General features: G+C 41.7%; 1 protein-coding gene across 1 annotated transcript in view; it reads left to right on the top strand.

The window, feature by feature from the left end:
- Positions 1-27,023, top strand: part of USP13 (ubiquitin specific peptidase 13) — a 135,435-nt gene that overhangs the window by 19,101 nt on the left and 89,311 nt on the right. The window contains exons 2-4 of the mRNA XM_027958132.2: positions 6,143-6,268; positions 14,470-14,530; positions 25,957-26,078. Of these exons, the coding sequence (XP_027813933.1) occupies positions 6,143-6,268; positions 14,470-14,530; positions 25,957-26,078 (309 nt within the window). The remainder of the gene's footprint in view (positions 1-6,142; positions 6,269-14,469; positions 14,531-25,956; positions 26,079-27,023) is intronic.

Genomic DNA, 27,023 nt, shown 5'->3' with positions numbered 1-27,023 from the left:
TTGTCTGCCTCCCTGATCACCTCTCTTGTGGCCTGTTCCTGCATTTCCTTAGCTACTTGTTCCGAGATAATCTCCTAGTTATTTCGAACCACGCTTTTGCTTGGCGTAGCGAGAATAGCCAGCCCCTTAAAGGTGAAGTTGTGAAAGCCTAAGGAAAACTTGGTTTAAGAAAAGGAAACATTGGAATGACTGCCTGTTCTATTGTTTGATTCTAAATGCATTCAGTTAAGAAAAGTATTCCTGCTTTGTATTATTAAAAAGTGAATCCATGTTCCTGAAGAAAAATTAGAAAATGCCAAAAGACTGTGAAGAAAAAAAAAAAAAATCCCATCTCATCTCCCAATGCTGATATGATATCCTGTGTCATGGAGTGTGTATCTGTCTGTATATTGCATAGCACATCATACACACTCTTTTGTTGTTTGCTTTCTTCACTCAAAAATACCATGTACAGCTTTTCCTATTAGTAAATAGTCATCTCAAGTCAGTTTTATTTTTATTTCATTTTAAAAACACATTTATTTTATTTTTGGCCATGTCAGGTCTTGTTGCGGCGCTCAGGCTCTCTAGTTGTGGCACATGGGTTTAGGTCCCCTGCGGCATGTGGGCTTGAACCCACATTCCCTTCATTGGAAGGCGTTTTCTCAACCAGTGGACCACCAGGGAAGTCCCCCCAAGAAAATTTTAAATGGCCGAAGAGTGTTACAGTTCATGGACGCACCATAAATCACTAAGCAAATCTTTTCTTGAGCATGTGGGTTATTTCTTTTCTCTATTAATAGTTAATTTGGTTCATCTCTCTTTTAATTTTCAAATAACACCCTAGAAAGTACCGCATTCTTGTTCTTTTTGTTTCCCTCGTGCGTGAGTGTGAGTCACAGCCCTCCCCGGTGCTGGTATGTAATTTGTCCTGGACCTGGATGAGCTGTGACTCTGTCTACCTACATCATGTTTCTCTTTGGGGCAATGACCGCTTGTTTTCCACACTGTTCTGATGTTATACAAACAAGGGCTACGTGGAACTCTGTTTCCAGAGTATGTGGCCCACACAGGCGCCCTCTCCCTTCCTGACTTCCAGCAGAGGCTGGTCTCCAAGTACACACCGTTGTAAACAAAGTTCTCTGAACACCTAGTGATTGACAGTGTGGTGTATTTTTATTTAAAAGGATTGTTCACTTGCTCCTCTGAAACATCTTGTAACCTTGACCTTTATATTCCCCCAGTGTTTTAATATTCTTTTAAATGGCAGGCGGTGTAAAACAAGGTGACTTTGATGTTACTTTTGAATAGTAGGCTGGGTCATCTAATGTAAAGTCATAAGTGAATGGCTCTGTATCTTTTGTATCTGTATTGAAATGTATTGAAGATGGGGCACAGACATTGCCTGGGTTTCTAATGTGGCTTCTCTCTCTTAGGGTTTGATCGTGGGGTGGGAAAAGTTGTCAGAGGGAATTCTTAGGGAGCCTTGGAGAAGCCCTGAGTGATATTTCTTGACTTCCCTGCAATTTCGGGTTTCTAAATCAAGTCTAGCCTCTTGGCCCAGTTTCTGTTCAGTGCATCATGTAAATGATAATTAGAATCTGCTTTAGTCAAGAAAATGCAGAGAAGCACACACTGGCCATTTGCGGCTGGCTGGCCTCTAGAAGGGATGGGGGTGGGATGGCACTGCTACCTTGAAGAACCCTGCGAGGCCAGCTTGGTTATGGAAGGTAGGGGAGCTGGGACACAGCAGGCCTGGTGTCCATGCTGCAAAGAGGGTGACTTTAGCCACAGAAACCTGAAAAGTGAGTATTCATGCTGGTGCCTCGGGCCGTTCTTCTGTGCCAAGCCGTCGGTTTTCTTTTGATGATTCTCATTCTTTATGGACAAAGGAGCCTTGTGGGCTACAGTCCATAGGGTCAAAAGAGTTAGACACTACTGAGTGACTGAGCATGCACTCACATTATTTAGTTATGCTGAAAGACTTGAAGTAGAGCCTGAGCTGAGATGTATTTCAAATCCAAGTCAGAAGGGCACCGAGGGCTGATTTGAGAGAGATTAAGCTATGTAACTGAATGACAAGTAACCACACAAAACTTTCCATTCCTTCCGGAAATGTTTGTTCAGTCCTGCTCTGTACTGCTCTGTACTGCTAGTTTGTTTGAACAGGATATAGACCCACTTGAGTTTTGTGGTGCTGAAACACTTTGGTTCACGCCTGGCTGAACAGCAGGACCACCGGAACCTCTTACCTTTCCTTAATGAATAGAAGCGCAACAAAACAGAATAGCCTGGCCCTTCACGACAGTAGTATGACAAACACCTCTCTACACCAAGCACAAAAGTAATGGGGGGTAAGGCTGAGACTCCCAAGTCAAGAACTTAAATATAAAACCTCTGATCTGTTCCAGTTTCATTTCAGGTTTTTGTCAGCCTACAACCTCCCTCTTCCCCTCTTCCTTTTTCTTCCTTGTCATGAGCACGTGTTCCATGAATATTATTTTCCTATGTACATTACATGCAATTCTACACGTTTTCTGTACACATTACACACGATTCATATATTTGTCATTTTAAATAATGTTGCAGTATCTGTTGTGTTTATATGTCTCAGGTTCTTAGTTCCTCTGTTTGGGGGCTGTTTTCCTATCCTAAATAGTTCATCTGTGAATATTTTTGTGCAAGTTAGTTATTTTTCCTCTAGGGTTCCTGAAGTCACAGCAAAGGAGTAATAATGAGCTAATTTGACTCTTAAGAGTGTTCAAACCCTCACCCTCTTCCTCTCATTGACTCATCCTCCCCGTCACTAAGATAACTGCCCCCAAAAGGACTATATACCACTTGTCTTCATGTGGCCAGTAGTGCAGCCGAGAAATCATGCAGGACCTTCTTGTATAAACAGACAATAAGGAGACAAGAGAGAAGAAAGTGTAGATCACTAGATGGGTTAAACTAAGGTGTTTGTTCTATATGAGTAGCTTTTAAAGGGTTTTCTGTTAGTGTGTCTTAACTTTTAGAACTACTGGCAGATTCCTGGGGCAGTGCTTCCAGTTCAGAGCCTCTAGTGAGGGCCATAGGCTGTTTCAGAGGCCAGCATATATGTGGGATGGAAGATGTCCTTGGGTATTTAGAATAGACTCCTTCCCTACGTGGGGTTGTCTATGAGTGCCCAAGCATTTTTCTCTTTAATTATGGACTTTGTGACAGTATCAAGTGACTCTAGAGATTTAGTATTAGATGTTTGGTATATTAAATTTTTATCAAATTCCTTAATAAGTAAAAAATTCTTGGCAATGAAGTTAGTAAAGGTTTTATGATTATATTGGAGATTACATAATCTTGTATTATATAGCTATTCTATATTTTTCTTAAGAAAAATGCTGTACTTGAATGTTTTTCTTCTCCTGCTTGCTAATTTCTTGGTTCTCCCACTAGCTGCCTAGTACATTTTATGGCAAATTAACATTTGTTATCCCCAGCCTGTGTGGCTGTTAAACTGACCTTTTTCTTCCTTCTGCTTTTCCCCCAAGTAGAAAATAATTGTGATAATAGGAGATACATGCAGCACATAGAACTTTTAACTCATAATAAATAATTATCAATTTTTACATAATGACTTACAGCACAGTAGGTGTTTCTTCCCCTTTGAACTACACGAAGCCCTGTGAGGTGGGAATTTGCTAGAGGTATGTTTATTGAGGAAAATGCTGACTCTCAGAGACAAGCTGACAAGCTCTGTTGAGGTCATAGAGCTATTTAGTGGCAATTCAGGACCTCTGGTTTCAAGTCTACTATTTCCCCAATTATGTCTTCTGGTTTGAAAACTTTCTGATTGAACTACAGTTTATTGGAAGAGAATGGAAATGTTCTTTTTTTTTTAAAAATCACACTATGGAATGCTCAATTTAATTGGCTTAATGAATAACTTGCCATTATAATGGTGCAATATGTTTTCTTAAGGATTATGACTATGCAAAAGAATCTGTTTAAATAAGTAAACAGTTATTTGAAAAAATCTTTTGAAAATATTTACCTAATCTATTATCAGGTGAATGCAATGTGTTGCCTCTAGTTGAAGAACTTTTCTATTCTATTCCAGTGATGTCATTAAAGGGAAAAAGTTAACCACAAGCAAAAGCTATATAATTCTGAGATTTTTGGATGGTATTTTATAGTCAAGTTTTAAAAATTTCACTTGTAAGTATTTGTTGCCAGGCTATAAAATTAAAATTGATTTTTGTCTATTGACCTGTATCCCATGACCCTGTGAAATTAAATTCACTTATTAGTTTTATTAATTATTTAGTAGATTATAGATTCCTTAGGATTTTCCATGCAGACAATAATGTCATCAACAAATTTAGGCCATTTTCCTTCTTTCTTTGTGACTTTCTTTTTCTTGCCTTACACATTATAAATGCTACAATAACGGGCACATGTTTGAACTAATATTGTAATGTTCTTTTTGTGACAAGGCTTCTTTATGTTTGGTTTATAAACCATAGATACAGTGTTGGAAAATTTTATTTGAAATTATAAAAAATAAACAATCTTGGGATATTAAAACTTTAAAAATTGTTTTTCATATATTTGTAAGGGTATCAATGTCTGTTTTGATATTGTAATTTGTGTTCTACTAAAATTCATTGTAAGGAATGTTGATCGATGTTTGTTGGCAATTCTAACAGATGTTTCAACTTTTTGTTTTTTAAAGAATTATTTGGATGGTGGAACTCATAGGATAGTAATAAAAATCAATTTTCATTGAGGAAAGGATGACTAACTTTATAGAAGTTTACAGAGAAGCACATTAAGCAAAGGGAGAGAAAAGGTAGGATAAAAAAATCAAGTATCTCAAATGTGAACAATATCCTTGCCTGTTCGTTATAGCTGTATCTCCATAATTAAATAATATTTGAAGTATGGCAGAGAGGAATAAAACAGAAATATTCAAATTTAACTCTGACACTTCCAAATTGTGTGAACTTGGGCAAGTCACTTATGTTTAGTTTTTCTTAAACTATAAATAGAAATAATACTAAGCAGTTTGCAGTATTGTTGGGATTAGAAATAATATGTGCAAAGCACTTGACACATCTCAGGTATTCAATAAAAATGTGAGGACTCCATTCTTTATTATTTATTTATGTTATTATTTATTTATTGAATTGTTATAATTTATTAATGGGCACCATCAAATATGCATCATTGAAGGAAGGGGACAATATCCTTGACGCATCCTGTCCTGCTAAAAGGATGTAAAACTTCATGTTCCTGTAGACTTGCACTGACTAGTGAGGGAGAACGATGAAGAACTATTGAATTGATGGTCTTTGTAACGAGAACAGATTTGTAGTTGCTAAGTGTGGGGGCTGGGGGAGGGAAGGGTTGGGAGATTGGGATTAGCAGATGCAAACTATTGTGTATAGGATGAATAGACAAAAGGTCCAGGGATGGCACAGGGAACTATAATGAAGATTTTGTGATAAATTGTAATGGAAAAGAATAAGACAGAATATGTATAACTGAATCACTTTGCTGTACAGCAGAAATTAACACAACATTGTAAATCAGTTATACTTCAACAAAGGTGGCACTAGTGGTAAAGAAGCTGACTGCCAGTGCAGGAGATAAAACAGACATGGGTTCGATCCCTGGGGTTGGGAAGATTGCCTGGAGGAGGAGACATGGCAACCCACTCAAATATTCTTGTCTGGAAAATCCCAGGGACAGAGGAGCCTGGCGGGCTACAGTCCATAGGATCTCAGAGTCGGACACAACTGAGCGACTAAGCACATACTTCAGTAAAATTTAAAAAAGCATTATTATATGGAATGATGGTCATGGGATCGGCTGCCAGCTTTCTTCTATCCCTGATCACCCCTTACCCCAGTTTGGAGAGTCAAGCAGGCATGTTTACTCCCCAGAGCCCCTAGGGTTTTACCTGACTGTGAGACTGCTCTGCTGTCAGAGAACACCGGGGACCCAGGGTTGAGGCAGGAGCTGTGTAAGTGGCTGTGAGCCCTTGAGGTCACTGTGATAGCTGTGATAGCTGGACTTTTGCCAGACTTTGTCTTCATCATTTGTCATTGTTTGTCTTCCTTCCCCTTCTCTGTTCCTGTGTCTAGACTACTTGACTAACATTGTAACCTGTCTCTTCTAGAATTCTGAAGGCGGACTCTATGTATGCATGAATACATTTTTGGCCTTTGGAAGGGAACACGTGGAAAGACACTTTCGAAAAACTGGACAGAGTGTCTACATGCACCTGAAGAGACACGTGCGCGAGGTGAGATATGCGTTTTGGGAGAACTGGCCTTGACGTCTTCCCTGTAACATTGTCTTAGTGGGGTTCATCACGAGGAGGTTTTACTGTGCCCATATGGCTTCTCATTCTCTGGGATGATGGGAAACAGAAGTACCACTGTTGGCAGACCTTCAGAGACTTCCCAAACCTTAGCTTAACCAGTTTTATATTTTCCTTCTTGTAATGTTCTGTTCAGAGTTGTTAAAGACATGAGTTGGCTGATAGAAAAAAAAAGTCAAAAAAGTACATCAAAGTACAGAAAATAATGCCAGAAACACTCATGGGTACAAAAATCAGAAATAAAAGAAATTTGGATGTTTTTGCTTCAATTTTTTTTTCTTAGTGAGGGAAAGAGCTTTTTTTTTTTTCCCTACAAGTGCAAGTCTCTTCCAATTCCCTTCCTCCACAGAAGTAAACACTGTTGTGAACTTGCTATTTCTCAGTCCCATGAATGTCATTATATTTTATGTAAGTATGGCCATTTATGAACAATGTGCAGCATGACTTTATATATTTTAAAGATGTAGATAAATAGTATCATACTGTTACCTCTAATTCTGCGTAGAGTTTTTCCCTTCAGTGAGATCTCATGCATCTGGGTATACTTCATTCATTTCAGTAGCTGTTTGGTGTTCCATTTTATGAGTATCTTCTCATTTACTGCTCTGTTCTCCCATTTGAAGACATTTAGATTGTTTCCAGGTTTTTTTTTTTTTGTTTGCTTCTACGGACGTTATACAAATGAGCAGTTTTACACATTTCTCCTGGGGGAACATGTGCAGGATTCTTTCAGAAATAGATCTACAAGTGGCAGTGTTGGCTCATGAATGTTCTTATCTTCGTTTTTACTGGACATTGCTAAATCCATCCATAGTGCTTGCACCAATGTACATTCCAGTTTGCTCTGATTATGCGTGTCTGTTTCCCCACACCCTCACCAGTGCTTGGTCAGAATTTTGATGTTTGCTAATGGAATGGTTGTAAAGTGGCATTTAAATATTTAGCATTTCCTCCTGTGAGGGTAGAAATGTCTTTTCATTCCTTTTGTTGGCCATTCTCCTTTTCTTCTCCATGACTTGCCTATTTATATTTTCAGCCTATTTCTCTATGGATTTATCTTTCTCTTAAAAGTTTGATTAGTTCTTTTTACATCCTGGATACCAAAATTTTGTCTGTTATAGACACACTTTTCTTATGTTCTGTGGCTTATCTTTTTACTTTATGATTTATTTTGTAGAACAGAAAGTTTTATTTTTTAATTAGTTGGTTTTGTTTTTTTGTTTTTTTTTTTTTGCTGCGTAACTCAGCATGTGGGATCTTAGTTCCCTGACCAGAGATCAAACCCTTGCCCCCCTGCATTGGAAGCGCAGAGTCTTAACCACTGGACAGCCAGGTGAACTGGTTTTGAATTTTGATGTAGTTAGGTTTATTAAACTTTTCTCTTATGAGTTGTGCTTTTTCTATCTTGCTTAAGAAATTGTTTCCCAACTCAAGGTCATAAAGATATTTCTTCTAATATTTTTAAAAAGAAGTGTGTGTGTGTGAGAGAGACAGGGTGAAAGACACACAGAGAGACAGAGATTGTGAATGTTTTAATGTTCTAACATTTTAGATCTTTAAATCATCTATAATCTATTTTTATATTTGTGTCAAGTGTGGGAATCTGCTTTTTTCCTTATATTGATGACCAGTTGTCCCACTATTACTGGAGAAGTACAGCCTTTTTCAATGTCTTATAGTGCCATTTTAAAAAATATTTAAACTTGCTACTCACACTTGTGTCAGCTTGGAGACGCTCACTTCTGTATGTTGCTCTGATTTGTGTCCCTGTGTTGATGCCTCAGGTCTTGATGTCTAGGAGTACGAGCACTTTTTCCATGTTCATTTTTTTTCCTAGAGATTTCCTGGATTTGAATGTTTATTTTTCCATATGGGTTTTGGAATCAGTTCATCTAGTTAAAAAATACTGTTGAGATTTTGATCACGGCCACATTGAATTTATAGATTGATCTATAGTATATATCATTGTCTAAGCTCCGTGAGGGCAGAGAGTCTGGTCTGTTTTGTTCACCTCTGAGTCCTCAGCATGTAACAGTGCCCAGCACGTAGTAGGTACTTCATAAATACTGACTGAATGACTATTTAACATGGCATACCTCTCTATTGATTCAGGTCTCTTTTATGTCCTTCAGGAATGTTTTATAATTTTCAATAAAGAAACTTTTATTTTATTAGACTGTTTTAAAAAAATGTTTGTTTGTTTATTTTTGGCTCTACCGGGTCTCCGTTGCTGCGAGGGCCTCTCTCTAGTTTCAGAGAGTGGGGGCTACTCTCGAGTTTCCATGTGTGTGCTTCCGTAGTTGCTGCGTGTGGACTCAGCAGTTGTAGCTCCCGAGTTCTAGAGTACAGGCTTAGTAGTTACGGCTCTTAATTGCCACCTGCCACGGACTTAATTGCCCTGAGGCCTGTGGGATTTTCCCGGATCAAGGGTCTAACTGGTGTCCCCTGCATTGCAAGGCAGATTCTTTAACCACTGGACCGCCAGGGAAGCCTTTATTAGATTTTTTTTAAGGTACCTATCCTATAATTTCTATGGGCTTCCCTGGTGCCTCATTGGTAAAGAGTCCGCTTGCCAATGCAGCAGATGTGGGTTTGATCCCTGGGTCAGAAAGATCCCCTGGAGAAGGAAACGGCAACCCACTCTAGTATCCTGCCTGGGAAATCCCATGAACAGAGAAGCCTCGTGGGCTATAGTCCATGAGGTTGCAAAGAGTCAGACACGGCCTAGTGACTAAACAACAACAACATAATTTTTGTAACTATTATTACTGTTGTCTTTTACGTTTTAATGTATTTAAACTGGTTATCCATGTTGTTTGGAGATGTTATTAATTTTCAAATATTAATTTTATGTTTGGCGATACTGTTCAATCTTCACCTTATTCCTAATGGCTTATAAATTATCTTTGATCTTCCATAGTCAATGCTGATTTGAAGTTCATCTCATCTCTCACCCTAGCCTACCTAGTATGTTCTCTGTTTAAATTTAGGACAAAGGAGAGATCCCCCAGTTGGACAGCGTGGAGAAAAGGAAAAAAGACCAGGAGGTCAGACAGGTTGTAAACTGAATGGTTAGCTTTAAAGTATTCTAACACTGGCCTGATACTATACAATTTCCATTCACTACTCCTGTTAGGTGGGGCGTAGCAATTCTGATGAAGTTCGTGTTGTATCATCTGTCTTAACATAAAGTAGTGAAGTTTTAGGAGACTGGAAAAAAAAAAAAGAAGCTGAGGCCCAGAGACTTGAAGTAACTTGCTCCAGGTCACAAAGCTAGTGGCAGAATTATAGAATGCAATTACTTCTGCCTCTGAAATTTTAAAATTTAATGTTTCACTCTCTGACCACAGTTCTCTCTCATTTTAGCTCTTTCACTCATTTATTCCTGTTTTAATCTGTTTAGCCTGCGTCTCAGCATCTGTGACTTTAAACATTCTCTTATCACCACTACCCTCAACTGACCCTCATCCCGGTGTCTTGCCTCCCGACGGTCCTCCAGAACCCCGCCTCCCCCACTGCACCCTCAGTCTGTCCACCGGTGTCATCCTCTGCTTCCATGGATGTACTGCCCACGTGCACTGCCTTGTGGTTGGGGACCATGTCAGGTTCCTGGCCTTTCCCCTTCTACTGGGCCCTCTCACTGCCCAGAACATCTAGCCTATTCCTTCCAATGCTTCCTGTAAGACTTTACCCGTGCCTCCCTCTTCATTCTCCAAAAATGATCAGACCTGTGCCTTCCAGAGCAAACAGGGACCCTGGACAGAAACCTTGAGCGCCTGCCTCACCTCCTGGCAGCTCATTTGCAGTGGTCCTCCTTTTGTTTCCTCCCATCTCAACAGAAAGCTGTGCCCTTTCAGTCCTCGTGGCCCCATTTCCTCCTACCTCAGAGCCTCCATTCACTCCACTCCCTCTTACATTTCCAGCATCTCCCTCTTCTGTCTTTTTTCTCAAACCTTAAAAAGGAGCATGCCTCAGAACTCTAAGTTGAGTCCTGCTTCAGTCATCTCATCCTTCAATTGAAGCTTTAAAACTTCTACTCTCACTGTCTCAATACAGCCCGCTTTAAGTTCAACACTGCTGTTTAGTTAACCTTCCTGTGAAGCAGCTAAAACTGCCAAGGTTGTCAGTGACCTCTTAGTTGCCAGAGTTGGTAGATATGTTTTAGCCTTGAGTTTTTCAGTCTTTAAACTTGTTTTTCTTTTGGAACTTCTCCTCCTCTGCTTTCTTTGGCACCATTCTCTGCTGGGTTTTCTCTTGTCAGACTGCCCTTTCTCAGTGTCACTAGCATTGTTTCATTTCTTTCTTCCTGTTGTTGCTGCTGCTAAGTCGCTTTAGTCGTGTCCGACTCTATGCGACCCCATAGATGGCAGCCCACTAGGCTCCTCTGTCCCTGGGATTCTCCAGGCAAGAATACTGGAGTGGGTTGCCATTTCCTTCTCCAATGCCTGAAAGTGAAAAGTGAAAGTGAAGTCGCTCAGTCGTGTCTGACTCTTAGCGACCCCATGGACTGCAGCCCACCAGGCTCCTCCGTCCATGGGATTTTCTAGGCAAGAGTACTGGAGTGGGGTGCCATTGCCTTCTCCATTCTTTGTTCCTACATCCTAGGAAGTACTGGCATTTGCTCGTCCTCATCAGGCCATCCACAGCCTTGTTTAGCCACTATGTCTGAGCTGATGACTTCTTAATCAGTGTCCCTCCAGAGCTGAAGGTCTGACCATCTGACTTTGACCTGGCCTCCTCTACTCAAATGCCTCATACGTACTTCAAGCTCGTTTTGCTCAGACTGAATGAATTATCTGCTTTCTCACCATGTTCTTTGTCTTGAATTCTAGAGGCTTAGCCATCCTTTGATTCTGCTCTCATTCCATGGCAGGCTGGTTATCAAGTCCAGTTATTCGGGCATTCCAAACAGCCCCAAAGTCCTTCCTGTCCTCTTCATCCCTGCTGTTCTTGTTCGAGTACTTGTTATGCCTTAAAAGGGCTAATGCTGTAGCTTCCTGACTTGCCTTCCTTCCTTCCAATGTGCTGTCTTCAGAGCCCCCGCCCAGTCTGCATGCTGCTCTCAGAGTGATCTTTTCACCCAGTGTGCATCTGTGGCACACTGAAGCTTAAATCTTGAATGTCTTTCTCTTTGTTGCAGGATGAAGTCCAAACTGTTCTGTATTTGATTACAAGGCATTTCATGATCTGATCCCTGTGACTTTTCCAACCTTCCCTCTTCCTGCATCAGCTCCATTGCCCTAGATATAGCAAACCCCTTCTCTTTCCTGGAACACACCATGGTTTCAGGCCTTCGTGCATGCTGTTTTCTGTTTTGGGGGATGCCCTCCTTTCATCCCTATTCCTTTTGTATCTGTTGTACTCCCTATCGGAGAAGGCAATGGCACCCCACTCCAGTACGCTTGCCTGGAAAATCCCATGGACGGAGGAGCCTGGTAGCGCTGCAGTCCATGGGGTCGCTAAGAGTCGGACACAACTGAGCGACTTCACTTTCACTTTTCACTTTCATGCACTGGAGAAGGAAATGGCAATCCACTCCACTGTTCTTGCCTGGAGAATCCCAGGGACGGGGGAGACTGGTGGGCTGCTGTCTATGGGGTTGCACAGAGTCAGACATGACTGAAGTGGCTTAGCAGCAGCAGCAGTACTCCTTATGGTCAGCATATCCATATATCTATCCATCATTCCCCCGCTCATCCATGTTTCATCCATCTATCCAACCAACCAATCAGCTAGCATAATTGCTCTATAGCTGCTATCCACCAGGCCCACTGCTCTTCTTACCTCACCAGCCCTGCCCACCCCTTCCATCCCCAGAAGAACCATCATTTCTTCCTTATGATGTCATCCTTACCTCTCTTAACCCTGGAATCCGTGGTGCTGTTTGTTTGCATTCCTGCTCCCCTCTGATGCTGGTGAGCTCCTCAAGGGATGGAGAGTGTCTTCACTCACTTTGCAGCCTGAACTCCAGCACAGAGCCTGACAATCACGTCTGTGGCTGAGGAATTCCAGTTTCTTAAGCCTTGTAGATTTCTAGTGGTGACTGATGCAGGCACAGAGGTGATGGTCTTTGGAAGGAAGGTCTTTTTTTTTTTTTTTCTGAATGGAATCAGACCTAATCTGAGTCTGAGTTGTGACTCTCACATTTGGGGAGAGCCTCACAGTCCAGCAAGTCTCCCTGAAACTCCTCTCCTCCTTTCTCCCCACACTTTCATGCAGGAGTGGAGGGGACAGAGAGATTGGAAAAAGCAAAAGGATGCTGTAAACTTCTGTAGAGAGATTACAAGTGACCTCCTGGACTGTTCAGTGTGGATGGTTAAATATACCTTTGGTGCAGGTTTTATCTCGTTCTTTTTTGAGGCAGGTTGGTGGAGGGAAGGGGAGCAGAGACTCTGAGATCTTAGAGGAGATAGATTCTAAGAGCTATAACATGAATGTAGCATTAGTATTTGGACAGACAAGTTTTTGAGCTAAAGTGAAGTGAAAGTCGCTCAGTCATGTCTGACTCTTTTTGACCCCATACACTATATAGTCCATGGAATTCTCTAGGCTGGAATACTAGAGTGGGTAGCCTTTCACTTCTCCAGGGGATCTTCCCAATCCAGGGATCAAACCCAGCTCTCCCACATTGCAGGTGGATTCTTTACCAGCTAAGCCACCAGGAAAGCCCAAGAATACTGGAGTGGGTAGCCTATCCCTTCTCCAGTGGATCTTCCCAACCCAGGAATTGAACCTGGGTCTCCTGCATTGCAGGTGGGCTATCAGGGAAGCCTGGTAGTTGTTGTTTTTTTTTTTTTCTGAATGGAATCAGACCTAATCTGAGTCTGAGGTGTGACTCTCACATTCGGGGAGAGCCTCACAGTCCAGCAGGTCTCCCTGCAGCTCCTCTCCTCCTTTCTCCCCACACTCTTTTGAGCTAAAGAGTTCAATAATTTTACTTTCCTGTGGGAACTATAAACTTATAGTAGAAGCTATAAAAAATTTATTGGGAGAATCACAAAGATGAGTCCACTTTCAATGCCAAATAATGAAATGTGGGAAAGAAGAGTTAAGACTGATAGGCTGCTGCTGCTGCTCAGTCGCGTCCAACTCTGTGAGACCCTGGGGACTGTGGCCCGCCAGGCTCCTCCGGCTGTGGAATTCTCCAGGCAAGAATACTGGAGTGGGTTGCCATTTCCTTCTCCAAGAGATCTTCCAACCCGTGGATTGAGTTCGTGTCTCCTGCATTGGCAGATGGAGTCTTTACCACTGAGCCACCTGCGAAGCCTCTAATAGTGATAGGAGGGTGAACTAAAGAAGCAGCAGGGCCTTGGTGTTGCCTTAACGTGTGGCTGCTTGAAAGGATGCTGGGGTTTGACTCACACAACTGCTATGTGTTTGAAATGTGCTTTTTTCTGGTAATGAGAACATGCATGTGGAAATACAGTTTTGGTCATTTGAGGCAAACATTTTAATAGCCTCTTTGAGAGTAGAACATTTTGTGCGAGTATCAAAAGGGTAATGAATGACTTCTTTTGCAAAACCACTGACTTGATAGCAGTTTCACTACTGTAGGGGACTTCTACCAGAGGTAGAAAATACACGGAGCTTACGGTGGTAAGCAGTCACCAGTGGGAGCTCCAAAAATGTTGAGGGAGGTTAGATTGGGCCTTATTATGACCAGAATATCAGCAGCTCTTTATTGATATTTATGAATTCTTTCCAACAGCAGTTGTTGTGCACACTGAGGACCAAGCACAGGGCTTAGTGGATAGCAGGGGAACAATAGCCTCCCTCTGGAGTCGCCATCCCCCCAGGGCTCCTCTGGCCTCGGACATGGACTCCAGCCTTTTGGAAACACTTGCCCACCTGAAGTGTCCACTTCACCCTGACCCCTGGCCTCCCTTCCCAGAGGTACTTTCTTGATAATTTGGTGAAAGCATGATCAGGTGGACCATGACCTTTGTCTTCCCCCTCCCTTCATGGGCATGGGTCAAGTTCTTGTTTATCCTGGGGTCTCTAGTCCAGATTGAACATTTCCTCTTGGCCTTTTTATGAAAACTAAGAACCTCTGAGATGCTACCCCCACTCCCAATCATCTGTCCCAGAGGCTGCATTTTAACAATCTCTTGTTTTCTTTTCAGAAGGTAAGAGGCGCATCTGGTGGTGCTTTACCCAAAAGGAGGAATTCCAAGATTTTTTTAGGTAATGTAAATAGTTGTCAACAGTTTTCTGTGTGTGTGCGTGTGGGTGGGTGACTGCACATGTTTGATTGGGAGCAACTGGCTGTTTACTGCTCTACAGTTTAAAGATGAGAGGAACCAATTTCACTCGAGATGGTCTGTCTCCACTTTGTGTTTACCTGTGGTGAAGGATGCTTCCAACACACTTGCAGGGTTAGTGTTTTGAAGCAATTAGGCTGATAGTGCCTGGAGAGAAATCGTGCTTCTGCTTCTGGTCTCCTTTTTCACTGCCTTTAAAGAAGAGACAGTTTTTTTTTTTTTTTCTTTTCTTTTTTTAATACTAGCCAAACTACAGACTTTATTTGTATTTCACTATTTGTTGCTCTAGTATCCCACGTTGCATTTGGTTGCCATGTTTCCTTAATCCTGTCTAATCTGTGATAGTTCTGTAGACTTTTAAAATCTTTAATAATTGTGACACTTTTGAAGAGTACTGGCCTCTATTTGGATTGTACCTCAATTTGGATTTATCATGTGACTTCATGGTAAGCCTGAGGTCATGCATTTTTGGCCAGAATTCCTCAGAGGTGATGGGCCCTCTTCAGGGCCTGCTGTCAGGGAGCACATGAAGCTGAACTGTCATGTGGGTGATGTTCAACCTTGATCACTTGTTAAGGTGGTATCTGCTGGGTTTTTCCACTGTGAGGTTAAGGTATAGTTAATAAATATTTTGAAAGTGATACTTGGAGATGATACTAATACTTGTTTCTCCTCAAGTTTTTGTTCACTAATTTTATCATCCATTAGTGGATCTTGCCTGTAACAATGTGGTGTTTATCTAATAGTGATTTTTCTGTCTCCCTCATTCAGAAGAGCCAGTTTTGCTCATACAAGTGAGGACTGGCATCTATCTCATGTAATCATGATCATATTTCATATTAAACTTCCTGTATGGTTTTCCCAGAAGAAAAAAATGGTTTGATAATTTTTGACCAGGCAAGTTGGTATCTGGAAATGCCTAGGATTATTGTTTAGAAGGAATTTCAAAATTGTTTGCATGTTGTAATTTTATTTTGGTTAAAAAAATTCTATATGCATACGTGTGTGTGTGTATCTCTATGTGTGTACATAATGCATGTATATGTGTATATATTATGTACTTACATATATGTGTATATATGTATGTATGCATATGTGTGTACATACATACAGACAGACAGACAGTAGTATCTGGCAAAATGTGCTCCAATTTGTTAGTAGTAACTCCTTCCTGATGGTGAAATTGAGGTGGCATTAGTTTTCATCTTTTTACTTATTTGTGTTTAAATTCTTTTTCTGTTACCAAAAGACACATTGATTGTTTGAAAAGTAAAGCCATTGGATGTCTTGGAGCTGAGTTTCCTTCCTGGTTGGGTTCTCTGTTACTCTGCACTGGGTCCACTCTTGCTGTCTTCTCTCCATATTTTCAGCCCATGGTTTTCTTTATGAGGCTTATCTGCAGTTGGTGTTTCCACACTGGCCAATCTTTCCCACTGCTCGGCATGGCTTTGAACCACAACCCAGGTTAACCAACTAGACTTGGAGAAGCTTAGAATAAGTTGAAATGATTGCTGAAAGCTGAAATGATTGAATGCATTTTGACGTTTTGGTTATAAGCCTTCGGCTCCCTTGCACTACTAGTGATAATGAACTTCTGAATTAAATGACATCAGCATGGCATTCTTAAACATCCTGATCTGCTGTTGTGGTGTTTCATTATTTTCTTTGGTTGAGTAAAGGAGTTAGCTGACCTCTTGACCTTTAACCTTTGTGTTTTTTACTCAAAAGACCTTGCGGTTTGATTTTTCTAATGATCATATTGGTGGTAGAGGATATTGTCAAGTAACTTAAAAAAAAATAATCCAAAGGTAAGCACTGAGGTTTTGTGCTTCTTACTGTGTGAACCCCTCCATTGCTTCCTGGGAGCACTAGCCCACCCTTTCGTTTCAGGGAGACTTTTTCTATGGGCTGCTCTCTGTGTTCTCTCAACATTTCATGTCTTAGAAAGCCAGAAACTCACAATCCAGCAAAAATGTTCTATTTGGATTGTGCCAGTTTTTAAAAAACTTAAATTTGAATGTCATTGGCACTCTGGGACTTGCCGTAGGCCCCAGTTCTTTCTAGATTTTATACTCAGATGCTTCACTAACTTATATTAGTAAGAATTATGTTTCACAAGCCCTGATTTAAAGCCTCCACTGGTGCTTCATAGCTCCCAGTAGCAGCCACTATACTCTTACCACACTGATCATAGCTCTGTTTTAAAGGTGCTGTGGCCTGTAAATTAATTTCAGTGAAGGACTGTATTAGACTTGTGCTATGCTGTGCTCCCGTCATGTCTGACTCTTTGCAACCCCATGGACTGTAGTCCTCCGAGCTCCTCTGTTCATGGGATTTCCCAGGCAAGAATACTGGAGTGGGTTGCCATTTCTTCCTCCAAGGGATCTTCCTGACTCAGGGGTCAAACCCATGTCTCCTGAGTCTCCTGCATTGACAGGTGGATTCTTTACCACTGAGCCACCTGGGTAGCCCTGTATTAGGCTTACCTCTGGTTTAATAGGAATTATAAAATATTGGTGAATTTAAATGAGGTAGATGTTAATTTCTTTTATTTCATGTAGAGGATGTTGGGAAACAGCAAATCCAGGCTGATGTGATGCCCTCATATTTATCAGATTCTAGGTTCTTCCCATATTTCTGTTTCACCCTCCATCCTGGTTTGTGATTTCTAACCTCATGGTCACTTCATGGTCCAAAATAGCTGCTAGAATTCCAGCCATCACATCGCCATTCTGGAAAGCAGGGAAGAAAAAGGGGAAGGGGCAAAAGAATCTAATCTCCCAGTTTATTCATTTTCCTTTTGTCAGCGTTCTCACAGATCCCCAGGCCACACTTTAGTTTATACTTCTCTGGTCGGAAATTGGTCACATGCCTATGCTGTGTGCTGCATAGGAGGCTGGAAAGCAAAGTCTATTAACTGGCTTCACTGAATAAAGTCTGTTACTAAGGAAGAAGGGGAGAGTAAGGACTTCCCTGGTGGTCCAGTGGCTAAGACTCCATGGTTCCAGTGCAGGGGGCTGGGGTTTGATAGCTGGTTAGGGAACTCGATCTTATATCCCACGCCTGAGAGTTCGCATGCTGCAACTAAAGATCCTGCATGCCACAACTAAGACCTGGCATAGCCAAATAAATAAATACAGAATAAAAAAAAGGAGGAGGAGAGAATGAATGCTGGGAGGCAGCATGTAGCCTCTGCCACAATTTCCTTCCCTAAAAAGGGACATTGGGTTGTTTCTTCAAGAAAAGGAAATGAACTCAGAACTCTCTTGCAGCCTCTTTGTTTCTTTGACTATAAAGTACCTTTTCACTGCTATTGAAATATAGTTATGATGACCCATCACAAAACACATGTGGATGACTAATGCTTTCTCCTGGATAAAGGCTTTTTATCCCCTTTCACTTAATGACTTTATGACTAATTCCTTTCTAGTTGGCTCAATACTGACGTTGAAACCACTGAATCATTTAGTCACAGCTATTGATATTAACTATTCATATTGATTTTAAAAGGGAAACTGAGGCCATTAGCAAGTGCTGTATGCTTACCCAAGTCTCCTGATCCCATTCTGCCCCTACATTTAAGTTAACTCTTTCTCCTGATTACCTCGATAGTCATCTAAATGAAATCCTAGTTAAGGATCCCTCAGATCTCACTTTTGCTGGTAACTCTTTTTAGAATCAACAATGACAGTTATTGGTAATTTTTGAACCAGAGAAATTTTGTGCTTCTCTTAGGAGAGAAATTTAAATTTAGGATTTTAAAAATATTCTTTGAAATACATAGCACATGGACAAAGCTTAAAATTGAAAATAACAAAAAGCAAGTTTTTCTCCCTTCCCTATGTCCCAGCCACTTGGTTACCCAGAGACAAGTGGTAGTTTCTGTTTGTACTTCCTTATGTATGTTGTGTATTCCTCCAGTAACAGTTTAGCGATTTTATTTGTGTAGGTGGTGGGGAGCTACCACCTACACACTTTGGTTCCCAAACTGTGTCCTGAGGCACTCCAGGTTGCCACAACATATTCACAGGTAAATCACAGGATATTTTAACTCTTTAAGGGAACAGAGTGATGCTTGAACATTGCATGAATGAGTAGCTTGATGCAGTCTCGCTATTAGAGTATCCCAAAGAAAGGCAATGCCAAAGAATGCTCAAACTACCACACAATTGCACTTATCTCACACGCTAGTAAAGTAATGCTCAAAATTCTCTAAGCCAGGCTTCAGCAATACATGAGCTGTGAACTTCCAGATGTTCAAGCTGATTTTAGAAAAGGCAGAGGAACCAGAGATCAAATTGCCAACATCCGCTAGATCATTGAAAAAGCAAGAGAGTTCCAGAAAAACATCTATTTCTGCTTTATTGCCTATGCCAAAGCCTTTGACTGTGTGGATCACGACAAACTGTGGAAAGTTCTGAAAGAGATGGGAATACCAGACCACCTGACCTGCCTCTTGAGAAACCTGTATGCGGGTCAGGAAGCAGCAGTTAGAACTGGACATGGAACAACAGACTGGTTCCAAATAGGAAAAGGAGTACATCAAGGCTGTATATTGTCACCCTGCTTATTTAACTTACATGCAGAGTACATCATGAGAAACTCTGGACTGGAAGAAGCACAAGCTGGAATCAAGATTGCCGGGAGAAATATCAATAACCTCAGATATGCAGATGACACCACCCTTATGGCAGAAAGTGAGGAAGAACTAAAGAACCTCTTGATGAAAGTGAAAGTGGAGAGTGAAAAAGTTGGCTTAAAGCTCAACATTCAGAAAACAAAGATCATGGCATCTGGTCCCATCACTTCATGGGAAATAGATGGGGGAACTGTGGAGACAGTGGCTGACTTTATTTTTCTGGGCTCCAAAATCACTGCAGATGATGACTGCAGCAATGAAATTAAAAGACGCTTACTCCTTGAAAGGAAAGTTATGACCAACCTAGACAGCATATTCAAAAGTAGAGATATTACTTTGCCAACAAAGGTCCGTCTAGTCAAGGCTATGGTTTTTCCAGTAGTCATGTATGGAGGTATGGATGTGAGAGTTGGACTATAAAGAAAGCTGAGAGCCGAAGAATTGATGCTTTTGAACTGTGGTGTTGGAGAAGACTCTTGAGAGTCCCTTGGACAGCAAGGAGTTCCAACCAGCCCATCCTAAAGGAGATCAGTCCTGGGTGTTCATTGGAAGGACTGATGTTGGAGCTGAAACTCCAATACTTTGGCCACCAGCTGACTCATTTGAAAAGACCCTGATGCTGGGAAAGATTGAGGGCAGCAGGAGAAGGAACTGACAGAAGATGAGATGGCTGGATAGCATCACCGCCTCGATGGACATGGATTTGGGTGGACTCTGGGAGTTGGTGATGGACAGGGAGGCCTGGCATGCTGCGATTCATGGGGTTGCAAAGAGTCGGACACGACTGAGCGACTGAACTGAACTGAACTGATACTCCTTTCAGTGACTTCATCTCTTTGTAGAGCGCTCTTGTTTTTAGTGGTTTCTATGGTAAAAAGGCAAGAACCATGTGAAAATAACTGTGGAATGGAAAATAAGGGAGGCAGTGTCCAGTCTGATTCAAAAAGAAGTTCTGCCGTGCCTTCCAGGTGCATACATCCCTTTAGTCAGGGATTAATGGTTATTTAAGAGGGAAATAAAACATTTATTTCCTTTCAGTTTATGTGTATTATTTTTTCAAATGCCTACTAACTTGTTAGAACATAAATATTTGTTATTCTTGCCTGGAGAATCCCAGGGACAGGGGAGCCTGGTGGGCTGCCGTCTCTGGGGTTGCAGAGTTGGACATGACTGAAGCTACTTAGCAGCAGCAGCAGCAAATATTTGTTATATATTGAGTTATTAAGTTATCTTTTATAGTCATTAAGTTATTAAATAGTTATTAAGTTATACTAAACAAACAGAATATTGGGCATGTCTTTTGGTTTAGGGCCACTGTGCAAAAATTGCTGGGAAGCTAAAGGGCGCTGTGAACTGAGACAGTGGGTAGCTCTGCATTCATGTTTTTAAGCTAGAAAGGGGCATTGTTAGGCTGTCTTTGAGAGAGGTAATTTACAACAATGTGAAAGACTGTGGATTTTGGGAGTTGGCTGATACAAAACTTACTGTTTTATGGGATGGAAGGAGAGAAGAGGGAGTGGAGGGGAGTCCAGGATCTTCACAGAAATACCCCAGGACTCTTGATGAGATTCTCACCTCATGTCAAATATTCTTTACATTAAAGCTACAAATGTGTAGTCATGTAAATAACTGGTAGTAAATTTAATTAAAAAGAGCATCTCTTTGGTATATCATACAATGAAAGTGAAAGTGGAGAGCGAAAAAGTTGGCTTAAAGCTCAACATTCAGAAAACTAAGATCATGGCATCTGGTCCCATCACTTCATGGCAAACAGGTGGGGAAACAGTAGAAACAGTGTCAGACTTTATTTTTTGGGGTTCCAAAATCACTGCAGATGGTGACTGCAGCCATGAAATTAAAAGACGCTTACTCCTTGGAAGAAAAGTTATGACCAACCTAGATAGTATATTCAAAAGCAGAGACATTACATTGCCGACTAAGGTCCGCCTAGTCAAGGCTATGGTTTTTCCTGTGGTCATGTATGGATGTGAGAGTTGGACTGTGAAGAAAGCTGAGCACCAAAGAATTGATGCTTTTGAGCTGTGGTGTTGGAGAAGACTCTTGAGAGTCCCTTGGACTGCAAGGAGATCCAACCAGTCCATTCTGAAGGAGATCAACCCAGGGATTTCTTTGAAAGGAATGATACTAAAGCTGAAACTCCAGTACTTTGGCCACCTCATGCAAAGAGTTGACTCATTGGAAAAGACTCTGATGCTGGGAGGGATTGGAGGCAGCAGGAGAAGGGGACGACAGAGGATGAGATGGCTGGATGGCATCACAGACGTGATGGACGTGAGTCTGAGTGAACTCCGGGAGATGGTGATGGACAGGGAGGCCTGGCGTGCTGCGATTCATGGGGTTGCAAAGAGTCAGACACGACTGAGTGACTGGACTGAACTGAACTGAACAATAGGGGCTCAGACAATAAAGAATCTGCCTTCAGTGCAGGAGACCTGAATTCAATCCTTGGGTCAGGAAGGTGCTCTGGAGAAGGAAATGGCAACCCACTCCAGTATTCTTGCCTGGAGAATCCTAGCGACAGAGGAGCCTGGTGAGCTACAGTCCATGGGGTCTCAAAGAGTTGGACGCAACTGAGAGACTAACACAAAACAGGGTTAAATGTTCACATTTCTATTGACTCTTCTACCTGCCTCCTCCCACAACTTTCACAAATAGGAGTAAATGAGTCAGCTCTTCTCTGTCTGATGACTGGGGTGTCAAAAAGCTACTGCTTACTCCTTGGAAGGAAAGATATGACCAACCTAGATAGCATATTGAAAAGCAGAGATATTACCTTGCCAACAAAGGTCCGTCTAGTCAAGGCGACGGTTTTTCCTGTGGTCATGTATGAATGTGAGAGTTGGACTGTGAAGAAAGCTGAGCGCTGAAGAATTGGTGCTTTTGAACTGTGGTGCTAGAGAAGACTCTTGAGAGTCCCTTGGACTGCAAGGAGATCCAACCAGTCCATTCTGAAGGAGATCAACCCTGGGATTTCTTTGGAAGGAATGATGCTAAAGCTGAAACTCCAGTACTTTGCTACCTGATGTGAAGAGTTGATTGATTGGAAAAGACCCTGATCCTGGGAAAGATTGAAGGCAGGAGGAGAAGGGGATGACAGAGGATGAGATGGTTGGATGGCATCACTGACTCGATGGACATGAGTTTGGGTGAACTGTGGATGTTGGTGATGGACAGGGAGACCTGGCGTGCTGCGATTCATGGGGTCGCAAAGAGTTGGACACGACTGAGCAACGGAACTGAACTCACTGAAACCTCGGGGAGCTTACATTCCACCCTTTTTGCCTTTAACTTTGACATTCATACTTGATGAGGAATAGGTGGAAAACAGAGCGGCTGCAGAAAGTTCCTGGAACAGACCTGCTCAGGAAAGTTATCTGCACCTGTAACTACCAGAAGTTTTAAGGAAACTCCATTTTGTCCTTTCTTTCTGAGTAGGTCATAGAGCAGGTCTGGGCTCAAGGAGCTGTCCCCATACCCTCATGGGAGGGTTTGCAGTTGGTCAGATTTCCCAGCGTTGATGCAGAAGGCTGCTCACTTTTAGCACACAGATTAACAAATTAATGTTAGTTAATTTGTTACAGTCCTTCTGAGATAACCCTGAGCTGGGCTTCAGAGCCCTGGCTTGATTTAGAGATCCTTTCCTCTGCTGTGCCGCTTCGTAGTGACTTCTTGAAATGGCTGTGGTCCCAGCTACTTCTCAGGGATCTGAATAGATCACTGAGGTGGAGTTCAAGAAGGGGTATTATAAAATAAAATCTGTTTTTAACTTAGAGAAAGAGCCCATCCAAGAATTACCAGTTCATTGTCCCAGTAACTGTTTGGAAGAGGCTGGGGATCCTTTTTCTGCTGTTCCCTAGCCCTTAGTTACCCTGTAGTTTCCTTAACCAGATATTTTGGGCTGGAGAGACTCTAATTAGAAAAATTTAGAGATTGTGGACTTATATTTAGAATCAAAGGGTCATGTATATTCAGGGGAAACTTTAACTTTGCCAGTTAGATTCAGAGTGTACGTTACCTCTGCTGAATGTGGGCTTTCCTGGTGGCTCAGATGGTAAAGAATCCACCTGCAGTGCAGGAGACCAGAGTTTGATCACTGGGTCAGGAAGAGCTATCTCCAGGAGAAGGGAATGGCAAGCCACTCCAGTACAAAGCTCTGCTTTTTTGCATGACAGCACTCTTGCTTTTTTAACAGACAATAGTTACCAATGTAAAAAGGCCCCAAACTGAAACAGCACTTTGGATGCGCTAGCTTTGCTTGTCTTTAACATGCTGGAGCTGTTAACTTCCTAAAGTCTCCTTTCCAGACGTTTGTGGAGTGTGTGGTGTGTGCTGGGACTAGGGATTTGAAGGTGAATAAGACTCACTTCCTGTGCTTAGAGCTTACCATCTAGAAGCATCTGAAGTTTATATCTTCTCCACATTTGGATCACGTAGAAGATCCCCTATGATATGCTGGTCTTCCTGAAACTGACTGCATCATTGCTTTGGAGCTGTCAGCCAAAGGGAAGGGAGGGCGCTTGTGCTTATGTTAGTTGTTAATAGTGTGGAGAAGAGAGGACAGTGATGGTGAGGGTGGTGGTGGGAGCGATGGCAGCTATTCTGTGGAGCCCCTCCCCCCTGCCAGATCCCAACCAGGTGCCTTAAAACCTTATCTTCTTTGATTCTCTCAACAATCGTACTGGGTAGCTAATATTGTCTATCGTCTCCTCATGAGGAAGATGAACTTGGAAAGAACTTTCCCAGGCTTATGCAGCTAGTCAACATCAGGGTGGGATTTTTTTTTTTTTTTTGACTTAGTTTATCATTGTTTTTGGCCAGGTAAGATTTAAATTAGCATTATGAATTGTGTTGTTTTCTCTGGAGCAAAAAACATTTAGATTATGTGTTATATGAGCTGAATCTATACACAAAACCAAAAAATTTATACTTTGGTTATTCAAAATTATTATGCACAATATAATAAAGAAGAATTTAAGAATAAAGTTCATCTCCTTGTTCTTTTCTTTCTTTTGGTCTTGCTGGCTAGGGATTGAACCTCTGCCCTTGGTAGTAAAAGTGTGGAGTCCTAATTCACTGAACCACCACAGAATTCCCCATTCATTGTTTTCATTTGTTCAGATTTCCTTCCAATTTTTGTCTATGAATATAACTAGTATAAAGTTGTCTTTTCAGTGAAGATGAACTTTATAATTTTAGCATTAACATGGCATAAACATTTCCATGTTTCTACACAGTCTAAAAAAATATCATTTAAGTAATATTCTAGTGGGTTAAACACCATTCTCATTGAACATTTAGGTTCTCATTTTTAAAAATTAGATACCGGGACATTCCTATTTTTATAACATAGGATGTCTATCTTTGTTTGAATTATTTTCTTTAAATAAAAGCCTTTAGTTACTTCTTAAAGTCTTAGACTCTTCTTTGACATTTTTTTTTTAGAAATCAACCTCTTATGGCTGCCTAACAATGTGATTTGTTTATTTTGTCATTTCCGATCCTTATTATTTAGAACCTTTTTGTTAAAATGTGTAGACTGTGTTCCAGCTGTTTATCACTTTCCACTTAAAACTGCTCTCCCTTTGAAAATTTAAGAGCAGATCTGTACATAAACAGGTACCAGGTTGAGGCTTTTGAGGCATACAACAAGGTAGTAACAGAATCTAGATCCCTTGGTTCTTAGCTGGCTGCTTCGTCTAGTAAAATAACTTTCTCCTGTTTACAGAGCCCATATTTGTGTACCTGTTTGTGTGTGTGTGAGTGGAAGATGGCTTGAGAGCTCTTAGTCGCCATAGTTCCAAATGTCTAAATATACAAACAGGATCTGGGTTTCTGCCATCCATGTGAATGCAAGGCTGAAATGTCCATGTAAATATTGTGACAGGACATTTCCTTGAGCCTTTGCCTAACCTTTCCCAGAGACTAGCCAAGCAAAGAGGTGATGACTTGATAGATACCAGGCCGGACTTCCTTACTGAAAATCCTCCATGACCTGAGGGCAACAGGACTGCTTAGATTATAGGGTCCCCCTCTGGCTTAGTATCTCAACAACTCTTGGTGGGGAGGGGGAGAGTAGGAAAGAGAGAGACAGAGGGAGGGAAATTGAGATTTTATTTTAAAATAGGTCACCAGTAAATGGTGAGAATTATTATGTGCCAGGTCTCTTGTTTATAATTTATTTATTCTCCATATAAACTGTGTGAGATAAGTTTTATTATCTCCATTCTACAAATGAGGAAACTAAGGCTTAGGGAGTTTGTGGCTTGACCAAATAAACATTAATTTTGGAGCCAGAGTTGAAGCTGGGCTTATCTACTCTCAAATCCATGTACTTTCTTCTGTTGTGTTGGAGAAATATTCCATCCTATTCTTGTGAAGTCAGGAGCCAAGTACCCAACAAGTCATAATGACCGTCTTCCTTTCAACATCTGTAAGAACTGAACATCTAGTGCAAATGAATGCTTTACATATAAAGCTTTATGATGTGACTCAGCCTTCTTTGTCCATCTGTTCCTAGTAGATAAGTGTGTACCACTTAGGGAGGACGGAAAGGCCTCCCAGTTCTGGCTTGGGGCAGGAGGATGGCTGGACTGCCAGCCCTGTGAGCTTCTGGCTTTCCCAGTGAGTGCTGCCTTGGTGTGCTGTATTCTTTCTTCACTTCTTGTTCTTTGTTTTTGTTTTCTCCTCAGATCTAGATACTGATGACGATTTAAATAGCGACGATTATGAATATGAAGATGAAGCCAAACTTGTTATATTCCCAGACCACTATGAAATAGCCCTACCAAATATTGAGGAGTTACCAGCCCTGGTCAGTGAGTGTGCACGGCTGCTAGCTAGATGCGCGTGACTCTCTGTGTCAGGTGTGTGTGCGTGTGTCAGGTGTGTGTGCTGGGCGGTGGGGAAGGCAGGGTGAGTGAGAGAGGAAGAGGAGAATGAGCAGAAACAGGAGCAGATTGCTCCTTGTCTGCAAGAGGGCCCCACAGGGTCCTTTGCAGTAACACTGGGCCACATGCCCTCTGCTGCTGGCTGGCTGGCCTCCTCCACGTGGGCTGGCTTCTTGTTACCTGTGAATCACAGTCTTGTGCTTAGATTTTCAAACTGTGTCCCTGAGATGTGCAGGAGAGGGACTGCCTCCCCTTTAGAGGGATGCCTACAATTTTTCTCTCTTCTGCATGCTGGCCTTCCATGTATAATTTTGTTTGGGAAACATCAAAGAGTTCCACTGAGAAACAATAGCAACACGAGTTTGAAAATAACCAAGTATTTAGAAATCACAGGTGTCCAGGAGCTTTGTGGGAGTGTATTCTTTTAGGACAGAGATCGCTTGCTGGCTTTTAGAATTTAGATTTAATGGTGAGTTTTTTTCCCCTTCCTTTCTTTTTTGTGAAGCAGTTTTCATCTTCCTGGACAACTTAAAGCCGAGGGTGGGGTGGTGGTGGTGGTGGTGGTATGAGGAAGCCAATTTCTGTTTTACTTTGATTCCTGAATTCTGTGGGGCCCAGACTATTTTCCTACTCTTCCCTCATTTCCTGTATTGTCTCCACGGCCTCATCCTTTTTTGTGTGTTCTTTTCCTCTCTTCTACTCTGTTGCGTCCTGACTTCTCAGAGTCTGGCCACAGATAGCAGAGAGACATTCCAGCTCATTTTTCCCCTCCTCAAGGTTTGCTGAAACCAAAGCTAAATCTCTAGGCCCCCAATTCTTCCAAATGTTGTGTATAGCCTCCTCCCTGCTCCCGTGCCCCTGCCAAGTGG

The sequence above is a fragment of the Ovis aries genome, chromosome 1 (assembly GCF_016772045.2).
Source record: "Ovis aries strain OAR_USU_Benz2616 breed Rambouillet chromosome 1, ARS-UI_Ramb_v3.0, whole genome shotgun sequence".
In the NCBI taxonomy this organism is placed as follows: Eukaryota; Metazoa; Chordata; class Mammalia; order Artiodactyla; family Bovidae; genus Ovis; species Ovis aries.
Note: the sequence above shows the minus strand (reverse complement) of the source record. Positions and strands in the feature narration are given on the sequence as shown.